This window comes from Procambarus clarkii, chromosome 5 (genome assembly GCF_040958095.1).
Source record: "Procambarus clarkii isolate CNS0578487 chromosome 5, FALCON_Pclarkii_2.0, whole genome shotgun sequence".
Classification (NCBI taxonomy): domain Eukaryota; kingdom Metazoa; phylum Arthropoda; class Malacostraca; order Decapoda; family Cambaridae; genus Procambarus; species Procambarus clarkii.
In genome coordinates this window covers 35422449-35435577 of record NC_091154.1, presented here as the reverse complement: position 1 = coordinate 35435577, position 13129 = coordinate 35422449, and the positions used below count along the sequence as shown (strand labels likewise).

Here is a 13129-nt window from a genome sequence, read left to right as displayed (position 1 = left end):
AGCAGGAGCCTATCCACCATATCCAAAACATGGTCACCCCAACTTATTGTTATAAAAGTAAAGATTTTGGTTGTATTTTTCACCCAAGATACACCAAATTCACCTTTTTTTATGTTGTAGGAAAATGTTAAGTATGAAGTTACATGGGCTATTTTCCTATTTTAATATGAAGACTCAAGTTATTTTTTTAACTGTCTAAAATATTTTTTAAGGAATTTAAATGGTTGATTTGAAAAAAAGATACTGCTATTTTTATTGTTAAAAGTGCAGTACAAAAAATGAGTGCAAATATAACAAATGGATGTGCAGTCAAATGTTAACTTGCAGCCAAAGGGTTAATAATCTCGGTGGGTACATATCTTATATTTAAGCTATAGTGTAGTTATAAATGGCTAGAACCCTACAAAAACCATGCATCGTGTTTCTTACATTCCATGATGTCATATTACAGTAAAGTGTAAGTGAAAAAAATAAGATAATTTATATTGCAATAACAATAAATGGGTACTTTCTCTATAAATGAGTAATTTATATCATTGAATACAAAAAATCCATATTTAATTAATCAGATTTCCAGAATATCTTGAGCTCATTGGGCACACAGTGGATTAGTTACTGTATTGTAAATAAATATAACATTAGTTTAGGGGTACAGTAATCATACTGATTTTAATGTACCTTACCTTGTGGTTATCTTATGATGATTTCGAGGCTTAACACTTCTTCCTGTTTTGTAATTTTTAGGTGTCAAACTGGCATACAGTTCTGCAAGGATTGGCAAACCCTTCTTTTCCTTCTTTTGCGGTGTTAGCCAATATCCACACTCGATGTTCCCCCTCACACTGAAACACTTATAGATGTAATTGGCTACATCAGCTCTATAAATCTGCTTACATATTAAACGTTCCTCAGGTACCAACAAGAGGAAACCCAATTTCTTTACCCCTCCATGCCCTTCCCACCTGTGTTTGATCCATCTGATGCAAATGAAGTGATTTTAGTTTAAGCTCTCCTACTCCCTCCAATACTTTTCCTTAGTTCCATCTTCAATGCCTCGTGTTGTTTTCCCACCTAGAATTCGATCCCTCCCTTTCTCCCGTCCCAAATATCCTTATCCTGACCCCTTCCAAGTGCTAAATAGTCATAATAGCTTGGCACTTTCCCCTAATAATTCTCTCTTCCCCCCCTCCACCACCACCACTTGCATTGTGGCCTCCACCAGCTCAACTTCCCTCTCAATTAAATTTTCCCATACCTCGAGACTCTCATTATAGTGATTATGATTTAGGATAATCCCCCATTTGTCTTGCCTATTTTCTGCTTGATTCCAATGAACACAGCAACGTGACTGAAACAACCCACACGTGATATGAAAGTGACGTTTCAGTCCGTCCTGGTCTATCATAGTGGTTGTGTCAGTGTTGAAGATACCAGTTATCAGAAAATGTAGGAGGTCTGTAATTATTATGATTATTTATTTATTTTTTTGCAAGTTGTAGTATTAATAGGACTGAAATATTCTCTTTGAAGAATAAGAATAAAAATGTTCAATATGCAAGAAGATGAAGAGATAGCCAGCAGGAAGTGAAGTGGATGATTAATGTCAGTGTGTGTGCCTGGGTGTCTGCCAGCATGTCCCATGGTGTCCCTCTGCCAGCATGTCCCATGGTGTCCCTCTCCCAGCATGTCCCATGGTGTCCCCCTGCCAGCATGCTCCATGGTATGCCCCCTGCCAGCGTGTCCCATGGTGTCCCTCTCCCAGCATGTCCCATGGTGTACCCCTTCCAGCATGTCCCATGGCGTGCCCCTGCCAGCGTGTCCCAGTGCGTGCCCCTGCCAGCGTGTCCCAGTGCGTACCCCTGCCAGCATGTCCCATGGTGTGCCCCTGCCAGCGTGTCCCATGACGTACCCCTACCAGCATGTCCCAGTGCGTGCCCCTGCCAGCGTGTCCCGTGGTGACCTCTGTATATACTCATTTTTGTTATTAACCCAAAAACTGTTTTATCACATGATGGGAAATGATAAACCAACCATAAGAAATAAAATTAATACAGGCTGTGCTCAAGGTAAATTGTATAAAATCAATAAAAATATTTTATTTCCAATTACATAATAAGTATAGTACTTCATATTACACAAAACTACTGTAGTTCCTCAAAATACCATTTGACTTCATTTCCAGAAAAAAACTGGCGAGATCACCAGAGGACACTATACCACACAGCTGTGAGGATTGCAGGTGTAGCAGTTCCTCTAGGCTAGTAGCTCTAATGGTTCAGAAGATCACCGATAGAATAATATTTGTTTGTGTATGGGCACAAGTCAGTATAGCACATTCCATGGATTAAATTGAGCTAGAGAAATTATATTAAATGTAAAGTAAGGTTATGATTTGTCCATTTGTAAAATTAAGTTTTGCAACAACCTGTAAGTGTTTTGGATATCCCAAGAAAGGGCCTCTGTAGGATATTGGACTCTTGGGGCTGTACACTGGTTGTCAGACGTGGGTTCGTAAATCTTTTTGTGACCCAGGCTCGTCGTCCAGCACTTTCTAATAGTGGAGGCTTCCACTGCCTTATATACAATAAGATACAATTGGTTGTGAAATTACATACATTGTGTGGTACATTTTTGTGAAACCACTAACATGAATAGCGTCTGTAACAAATCCCGAAGGTTTCTATACATCACTTAGAACAGCTGAAAGTAACCAGCAAGCTTACCATCAGACCAAATGATGACCATCCTGCCAAGTAAAAAGCAAACTGGGTCCAATACAAGGTCAGGTGAATTCATGCATAAGACGGCCGGAGACGGCCCTCTCGGCACGGGAGACATCTCCCGTCACGCAGGGTGCACTCGCACCTCCACAGATCTCCAGTATCAGCTCTTGATACTGGTAATGACTCAAAAGGGCCACCACTTACGGGCTATTCGTGCCCGTGCCACCTTTTGGGTGGCTTAATCTTCATCAAACGGCCCTCTCGGGTGGCTTCATCAATCAATCAGCGTCGCCCGCGGGCTAAAGACAGGCCCAGACACTTCAAGATCCTGCGGGCTAGTTATGTCACCTCTTGTGGGTGGCTTAATCTTCATCAATCAGTCAACTTCAAGATGTTACACGACTAAAGACCACATTCATTCCAAATATCTACCACCTACGGGCTACTCATGCCCGTTCCACCACTTGTGGTGGCTTAGTCATCAATCAATCAATCAGTAGCATCGCCAGTCTAGTTCAACTTCCACACCAGATGCTACAAGCCTTACTACGGAGCATACAATCTCTCGGCTTCATTCGATCTCCATCTCCGACCTCGCTCAAGTTCTGCTCTCGGCTTCATTCCAGCTATCCTTTCCAGGCCTCACACAATGGTCTTAGCCTCCGGTCACCTTCAGCATTACGTCCTATATGACTCAGCCAACACGTCATACCATTTCAAATATCCAACTGTTGTAACCGTACTATATTAAATATACATAAGAACTATCATACTCTGAATATACTCGCCCAAAATCATGTGTGTTACAACCATTAAAGACATGGAAATGTCCTCAAGCCGAAGAGATCAAGGCTCGGTCTTTGAAGAAAATTGGAACATTCATCTCATTATATTGCTGATGTCGAGCGAAACAATATATGGATTTTTTTAATAATTGAAAGTAGTAAACAATCAGTAAAGTAACACAAAATGAATAAGCAAGACAAGATTGTACATGAATAAAGTGAACATTAACTTGTAGCGTAAATGTTATAAATGGGTGAAGCACAAAAAACTAAAATTACGCAGTAGGAAGAGACGTAAAATGTGGGGCTCCATACGGGGTGGGGTGCGGCGTGCCCCACTTTTTTTTTTTTTTTTTTTTGTAATCTTCCCAAGCTAATTGTGCTTGTCTCTACAGGTCAATATATACGTCTTTCCAATTAAATTCATATATATTTAACTAATATCTGGAGAGGAAGTTGAAGAACGAAATGAACTGTGGCTGACGTCAGACCCGGTACTGTTGTGTTCATTGGTGTAGTGGTGGTGCGGGTCCGCTTTAATGTTACTCTCGTCTATCTCCTCGTACAAGTGTTCGGGGCTGGGTGTGTTAATGCGATCCTTGGCCTTTGTCTCTCTCTCAAGTGTGGCTGTCTTGGTGGGCTCAATGGGCTCCACATAAGAAGGCATCGAGGTCAAGGTCATTATTGGTCTTGGCGGGATGTGGCGGTTGATGGTCTTTTCGCGCCCATACTGGAAAAGGAGGAATTGAGATTTAGTTATGTTTACTGTTTATAAAATAGCTAATGTAGGAGACTAGTTTTATTTTCTGGATTTTCACTTCTTAACATACTATAGTGTGTGTGTGTGTGTGTTGGAAAAGTGTAATAGAAAAACCCATACCTTGTATATGACGAAGAACGTCATGAGGGCGAGGAGGAGGATGGTAACCCCGGCTGTTATCGACGTGCCCACCGCCACGCTCCTCGAGACACACCAGAGCTCCTTCTCTTCACCTGTCCAACCAAATAGGTAATGTAGTTTTTAAGATTCAGCAACTCTGAACAAAACGTTCCAAGTAGCACAGGCTATGGTGAGCCCTTAGTAGACTTACCTGGCACAGGAGCGAGGCTGTAACTTGATAGGTATTGTTCTATAGTTATCTTTGTATTACAGTATCCCCGTGGCACAGTGGTAATACATTCGCTTCACGAGCGTTTGGCCTGGGTTTGTATCCTGACCGGGAAGGATTGACTAGGCGCCAGTCTTTAACTGTACGCCTCTGTTCACCCAGCAATGAATGGATACCTGGTTGTTAAACGATTTGGCGGATCGTATTCTAGGGAAAATTAGGATTAACAACCTATCCGAAACGCTATGCATGCTAGTGGCTTTTAGTATAAGTATGTTAATAAATAATTTGTACCCCGCTGAATATCACTAGTCAGCACAATCCTTTTTTAACTTTTAAGTCTAAATTATTATTAAACAAAATTACCAGTTCCCGTTCAACAGTTGAATCCCATTTGCCTGCAGGATACGTACGTAGCTCGACATTATAGATAATAACATTTCGGACAGTCATGCCCAGGGTAAGAACAAAATTCCTCTTATAGGTGATTTCTTATGTAATTGGAACATTCACAAAAATTATATGAAGGTGATAATGTTATGGTATAAAGGAAAAAAGTTTTATTTTTTAATTTATAATTAACTTTTGCTTGACAAGCGCAGGAATACCATATGCCCTTGAATGTTTTTGAATTATTAATACGTATTATGATTGTACATTTGACAATTTCTTCCTGCTGTATTTTTCTTTTTTCTTTTCATACTCTGTCATTAATGTTATCTCATTGCTAAGCCACTCTTTTCCCTCGTCTTTCCCCTTGTTTGTCCAATTTCAATAGTACCAAATTATATTTTCTAATTGTCCATTAAGGCAATATATAGTAACGATGGTCCACATCGTTACTGTAAGTACTATCGAAGCAGGAGGATGCGCTGGAATATTAACAGCGAAATTGTAAGTGAATTACAGCTTAGGTTTAAAGACAGATTAAAATTGACAAAAGCGCTTGCCGGTAAGCATATTCTCCTAATTTATATCAATAAGATGTATGTTTATACGTCTGTCCGAGGTTGGATACCAGACGGTAGTTAGTATTGTATCCTAGCCCAATAGTTAGAAAATTGGGCTAGTCTCGCCAAAATTTTCACACGTGAAGTATGTGGGGGAGGGGAGTGTCACAGGCCAGTCGGGGTCGGCCCAAATGAAGTGCTTTAAAAAATATTGGCATTTATAGACACAATGTGACCTTCATGGAGTCAAATCTAAAATGTGCTTCCTCGATGCCTTCTTTGATAATTACTGAAATATGCCTATGTTTTCCATAGAGTTGTTTAGCATTTTTAATGCTTTGTTGCTTAGTAATTATTTAATTGTTCTTGAGGATATCCTATTAATGCACCCAAAATTTGCTAGTGCAGGCTACTGATCACATGGCCTTGTATGGCTAACCAACCTGTGAGATGGGGACATTGCAGTATCGCTGTTACCTTATTCACTTTTGTGTTCTTGATGATATCCCCATATTACATCCAGAGTTTGCCATTGCAAACTACTGATGCATTACTGTATCTCATTACTGATGCTTCTGTTTGATAGGAATATTTAGCATCACGTAGCTAGTTTTTGATACTGTATTCCCCTTCATATAGTCTAGGGTAGCTGCACAAATGCAGATGTACCCAAATTGTTTAATAGAAAAACAAATTAATAATCTGAGAAGGGCGAGGGGAATGGGTGGGAAAAGTTCCAGGTGCGGCCGGGTATTCCTTCTCGTGTCAAATATACTTGTGTTCTACACTATGTACATTAGGTTCCTAGTTGACTGCCATACCTGACTCCTCAGAACTCTCCCCAGTACTAGGTTGAATGCTAAATAATTCTATTTAATTCTAAATTCTAAATGAACACATGAGAATAAATCTTGGGAGCTCCACAGATACACACGAATTTTCAACATGAGGGAGAAGCTGAAACAACCATACACGTGTGAAAGAAATGTGTAGCTGAACACGACTTTCTGTGGAAAAGTCATGAGAGATCAAACGTCACCTGTACTACTTAAGAGACAAATTAATTGTCTAATAATTAATTACTTTGTAAAATCTCTTTATGTATGTACCTTACCTAAATAAAATTATTATTATTATATATTATAATTAGCGCTGTTTGCAGTCAAGAAAGTGTTGCCAACGCAGCGGGCAACCTGTATGCGAACTGGTTGAGTAGAAGTGCTACCAACTTCATGAAATTTAATACTGTATTCCTATTACCAGCTAATGATATTCCACTATTTATGTACCCTGAATTACAAGTGTCATACACGCCTATCAGCAAAAAGAATAACAAGAATCCAGTACTTCTCAAAGCAGCATCACCTGACACTATCGATTCCTTTATAAATAACTGGAGGTACCCAGTTGTGCTCGGGTCTCTACCCATATCCCCTTTTCCTTCCATCATCTCCCTTCTTCCTCTCCCCTCTTCCATCGCTCTTTCCCAGATACTAGGAATATTGTAACATCCATTAGAAATAACATAATACACAGATCATGAGTTTCAGAAACGCATTTGTATGAATACCATCTCACATAGGTGTTGTCAAGCGTAATGTCCATACGGACATGGCAGCTAAAGTTAAAATTGAGTTGAACCTAGGCATTCCACTCTCGTAAAAGCCTCACTATTTCGGGAAACTGACAAAAAGCAATCACTGACACTCAAAGGGCAGAACACACTAGTATAAAAAAGATATATGTTCAGAACCGAGAACTGTATGTATGGACAGCACACACTATTCACCTACCTGCCCTTCTTCCCCATTTCCTATTGATCACCCATCTACATTCTGTCCTGTCAATTATTTAACTATCCCGTGTAACATGGGATAGATTATGCCATGGGATTAACCACATGGTGTCGCCCACAACTTCCTACCGGTCACTAATTTACCTTCAGTTCTAACCCATGCTAATTTCCCATAAACTCTTTCCTCTTTCCGTGAATGACGGTCACCCATTCGACAACTATGCCCACTACACGCAACCTGTGGAGAACATGAAATATAGTGATTAAAAACACATTAGATGCTCCTCATCATTTACGAAAGTCTCGCACTCCAGTGTTCTGTAATGTGTAAATTGAAAATAAAACTGACTTACGCTTCACCTTCCAAGAATGACTTACGTGTGGGTATGTGAAGATGCTCCACCAGCAGGAAGCTGTCAGAATTACGACCCCTCACCCTCACCTTGCTGGGATAGCATGCTACCTTGGTCGTCAACAGCTCGTCGCCTTCACTCTCAACCTGCAACACAAATATGGTCTCTACTACATCTTTATGCAACTATAATTATAATTTTAGTATCGCACAAAGGTTAGCTCTAATTAAACCAAATTATATTCATGTTTAATTTTGTTTGCTGCTACACATTACCAGTCGAATGATGCTTCACCAAGTATAACAACATATGTATCATATTCAACGACAAAAGTATTTACTGTTGACCGAGCTGTTTAATAATATTGGCTACTACTAAGTCACGTGTGCACAAAATATTCACAAGATATATAATTCTTTCCTTCAGTAACTTAGCAATGTTCCTGTATGTACGTTCCTTAGCAGTTACTGTATAGTGAAACCTCAAATTCTCTTATGTGTTTTCATATAATAGCTATGTATAGCTTACAGTATTCAGTGATATAAACACACGTGAAGATCGTTTACCTTGAGCAGTGTGTGGGAGTCTTGGGAGAGAATGGTGAGGGCGAGGTACCGGCGCCCAGGAGGCAATGCATCAGCAGCCTCGTCCGACGCCATCACCATAGACCCTTCGCGCAGACCAAGCTGGAACTCCGCCCCGCACACGTTGAAGAATGGCTTGTGGTTCTTCATGGAAAACAAAGTCAAATTTATACGCTTCTCCAAATCAGCTGCATCAGTGTTCATAAGTACATCCACAACTTGACTGCCTTCAATTCTCCACACGGGAGTGTTTGGTGAACACTGTCGAGTGAAGTTACCATTTTTTATGGAAAGTTTTGATACAGTACAATCAATCGGGCTGGGGTCATGCAGCCAATTCAGATTGTTGTCATCATGTAGAGTAAGGTTATTCATAAAGCCTAAGCGGAACCTTGTCCAGCCGATCACTTCCACAGGGGTGGGCGTAATGAAGTCTTCCTGGTTATTAGATCGATACCTAAGTAGTGAAACGTTGCTGGGAGTCAGGTTCAGGTAATCATACTTGTTAGTGTCTTCACAGAAGATGTATGCTGTCACAGTATGTTCCTCAGGACGAGCCAGGCTGAGGAACTCGAATGTGTCGAACGTTATGTTGGTCTCTATGTTATTCAGCACCAAACAATCTGAAGAACCGATAGACACCATTTTTAAGTAAAAAATATTAGCACCACCAGGAAATAAAAACCTTCCCTATCAAGAGAGATTAAGTTGTAGAAAAGCATAGTATGATTGACGTATGAAAATGGATAATGTGTTAAAAATATCAACACGAAATAATATACAAATTACAAATGTTTAAATTCAGTAAACACATGAATAAACATTAGTTTGGGAATTGGGGTAGCTTATTTATGGAATAAATTAACGGGTAACAAAATAGACGTGGGATCACTAGATTGTTTCAAGCGAAGATTATGTATATATAATAAATAATATGCATGAGTTCGGTGGGGTATCAAATGAACCTATCTTATATAATAATAATAATAATCCTGCGGTTTCTTTCATTCTTAAAGGAAAAGGGAAAAAAGGAATTCTTAAAAATTATATCGGTTACCCAAAATGCCAAAATATATGATAATCAGACCCTACAAATCATGATTTAATCTTGCATTATAATTTTGGGAAATTGGGTTGTACAGCACGCTAATCTAGTGCCGACCTGAAGTCTGAAAATAGCAGGCGAATTTGGAGTCTGGAATTCTCAGATGCCGCTGATTAATCTTGTTGGTAAAAACATAGAAGGTGGGTACATTAAGCTGCAGAGAGAAGGTTCGCTTAACTGGTTGGGTTTATCAGTGTTTTATTTTCTAGCAGAGCAACAAAACTGGAATAGCTAACTGACGAAGCCATTGATGTAAGAACACGTTCAAAATTCAACTAGAAAACTGGTCAAGAAATATCCCGTCAATATATGAAAAAGAGAAGGGGTGAGGAGATTGCATATCTTTGGATTTCCACTATAACCTACAATTCTCTGGGTATGGGGTTAACGTCGATAGCATCGATTCAATGTTGATAACGTTGATTCAGCGTCGATAACATTGATTCAACGTCGATAATTTTGCCTACTAGGAAAGAACGGGAATTGGGGAGAGAGAGAATGGGAGGGAGGGAAATAAAGACCCGGGCACTGCTGGTACCCTATCTAGTGTGTGTGTGTGTATATATATATATATATATAAAATATATATTATATATATATTATATGTAATAATATACTGTTTTCTGTTAACTTCAGGCGTTGTGTATATATTTGATATTGAAATATCATGAATTCTGAAATAAATATTAGCGAAAATTTACTATATATATATATTATCAAAAATATTGTCGAATGGCCACAGCCATGACTAGGGGGGGGAACCTTTTTTTTGGTTGCCCACCTCTGCTCCAGAGTAAGTATACAAGTGCCAAATACATTTCTCGATCCTCTTGAACAAGTGTTAAATTGGTTCACTAAATTTGTAACTGACTTTCAAAGCATGTTACGTCGTCCTGGCATCTTGCGCCACACATATCACCCTTATTTTTACAATGTTTATGTTCACTTAGGCTATATCTTGAGGTTATCTTGAGATGATTTCGGGGCTTTAGTGTCCCCTCGACCAGGCCTCCACCCCCAGGAAGCAGCCCGTGACAGCTGACTAACACCCAGGTACCTATTTTACTGCTAGGTAACAGGGGCATAGGGTGAAAGAAACTCTGCCCAATGTTTCTCGCCGGCACCTGGGATTGAACCCAGGACCACAGGATCACTAAGTCCAGTGTGCTGTCCGCTCGGCCGACCGGCTCCCTATATAGGCTACACATTTTGTAAAACAAACTGTTAGAAATATTTGTATATAAACTTCACAAGAGGTTAGATTAAATGTTTACCATGCTGAATCTCGAACGTTGCTACAAGGATCGTGGACGACAGCAGTGTCTGGAGGAAGAGCAGGGGTGTGGTAGACGTCCTCATCATCTCACCGTACTACCAATGATCCTCGTAACTGTGCTATCAAGGACCCGCGTCACTATTTACTAGGAAGATCCTCCGGCACTGTAGTAGTAGGACCAGCCTCTCATTTTACCAAGAACCTTCGTCACTTTGTACGTGGAAACTCCTACGTCACTTACTAGTCAAGATGACCTGCATTACTATTTACTAGGTAGATCATGCGTTACTGTAATAGCCAGGACTCACGTCTGAGCATTAATAAGAACCTAAGAGAATGTGAATCTGAAAGGAGCTGCGTCAACACATGCTCCTGGCCACCTGGGGCCGCTTCACATGTAACATTCTCACAACCAGAGGTAGGAAGAAATACATTCCATATCTGACAATCTGAGCGTTATTTGGAGCTCATCCGGAAGTTGCTAGATAACGCGCCAGTGTGGATAACAGCCCTCACGTCCCTCTGTAGCATTAATGACTAAAAACAATAACTACTGAAGTATGCAAACTTTTATTAATTATTTTAAGATTTAGGTAACTTTTACAGAAAATTTTAACTCTAGTATTTCAAGTAAGTAGATGAAATTTGTTTCAGGAACTACTGTGGACAATACCTGCGGCGTTAAGTAAGCCGGGTTTAGCACCGCTTGTCTTTACATTAATTAAAAGAGTGACCACAGGACAATAGCCTCGTTAGTTAAACTGATTTATTATAACCATCCTGTGGGCGGTGGCAGAATAGTCACAGCCACATAATGGGTTTAGGACTGGACCCGCAATATGTTTCTTTTAAGCTGAACCATTTACATTTGTGGTGAACTAGTTACGGTTCTCAATTGCCTCAAAATTGTGGTCATGTTATTAATCTAATTACAGTACTTTACAGTTTCTCGCCTGCAAACAGCACCAGTCAGTCTGTCTCTTACGTAGTACTAGTGATGCTGGACCTCTCATTATCTTTGCACAGAAGCTCGTGTGTAAAGGTCACATATGGTGGCCCACCTAGTTGGGTGGGTGTGGAGCAAGACTAGTAACTTCGTGACTCACTATAGATGTACAGTGCCTTGTATAGTGATTGTTAAGACCCTCTTGTTGAATCAATTGTGATATTAAAAGTTTATTGATATCTGTATGTATGTGCGTAAATTATTGTATATATATGTACATGTGTATTTAACATTAACAATTGTGTAATTTGCTTCAAAAGATTGTCACTTGCTTACCTAAACGAACTATGGGGATCAGTTCCTGAACCCATTATGTGCCTCTGGAACCCCTTCCACCACCGCCCAAGGGATGGGTATGGGTGTTTTATAAAGAAAGAAATTGAAATTGGGAGTTTCGACTCCTGAAACTCCTAATTTCGTGCTGAGGAGATTGATAAGATGCAGGACATCAAGTCTACAAGGGGACCCAATGAATATTATATGGAACAATCTAGCATATTTAACATTAATACCAGTGTGTTTTCTAGTGTTATTAGAGGTTTTAGTCTTTCTTTAAGCCTAAGGTGTAATTCGCTTGCAATATCACTTAATATTCTTACGGAGGTATTTTTAATGCCGCTGTTCATTACCTTAAAAAAACCAGGGGACTGTTGTTTTTTGGGGCATAAGGTCAAGTTTTTTTCTGTAGAAACGATAAACCGACATTTAATATATCAATTTGCAAGCATATCAAGCACAGTCTGTTGCCGGTTACCACATTTTACAATGGCGCAGATGACAGCCTCATCGCAACCCGTCCTCCTAATAGAACGTCGCATTTTGACGTATACTCTACCTAAGTAGAGTATACGTCAAAAATCGTCGTACTAGAAAATGGTTCCGGCTGGCAAAACTGACATACTGTTACGTTTTCTGTTTTGGGTCCTCGGGAAGGTTAGGAGAGGGCACGCTAGTACGACAGTTTCTCTACGTTGGAAAACCCTAGGAGGATGGACTGCTTATCAAGTTGTATAGATATGTCAGCTACCAGTCTATGCATCAACACATCGAATAACGTAGGGTTGAGCACTCCTTCCTGAGGTGCAAGAAAAAAAATGAGATGAGAGAGATTAGTAGGTATATTAAAGCACATTGGTAGCTCTGATTAATTGCATTGACAGCTTGATTGGTAATTTAAACAAGATTAATAGGCACCATACAGCAAATTGATAGCACATATAAAAAGACAGCAATGATCACAATGGTAAAGTTGTTTGGATTAGGTACATAAAGATTGGGAGATTGGGTAGCACTAGATACAGGGCAATTTTAAAGCAACAAGGTAGGAAACTATGAAGATGAATATGAATTATATAACTAGTGAAGATTTAACTTTGCCTCAAATCTAGAAGGTTTTGTTGAAGTTCTTGTATTAATATTTTTCTCTGGCTGCAGATTCTTTCG

At 39.8% G+C, this 13129-nt stretch overlaps 1 protein-coding gene across 1 annotated transcript; it reads right to left on the bottom strand.

Moving 5' to 3' along the window:
- Positions 1 to 2182: 2182 nt before the first annotated feature.
- LOC123762696 (uncharacterized) lies at positions 2183 to 11186 on the bottom strand. The gene is made up of 5 exons (XM_045749389.2): positions 10679 to 11186; positions 8282 to 8922; positions 7741 to 7861; positions 4389 to 4501; positions 2183 to 4238 (listed from the first exon to the last, which is right to left on the bottom strand). Exons 1-5 carry the CDS (start codon positions 10764 to 10766, stop codon positions 3942 to 3944), a joined length of 1260 nt encoding a protein of 419 aa, XP_045605345.1. The 5' UTR covers positions 10767 to 11186; the 3' UTR covers positions 2183 to 3941.
- Positions 11187 to 13129: the final 1943 nt, after the last annotated feature.

Coding starts and splice junctions, on each gene's coding strand:
- LOC123762696 (XM_045749389.2), bottom strand. CDS start 10,766: ATGATGAGGACGTCTACCACACCCCTGCTCTTCCTCCAGACACTGCTG. Junction 4,502..7,740: donor GCATCTTCACATACCCACAC/GTAAGTCATTCT, acceptor TTGGTTGGACAG/GTGAAGAGAAGGAGCTCTGG. Junction 4,239..4,388: donor CGTTCTTCGTCATATACAAG/GTATGGGTTTTT, acceptor CTCCTTTTCCAG/TATGGGCGCGAAAAGACCAT.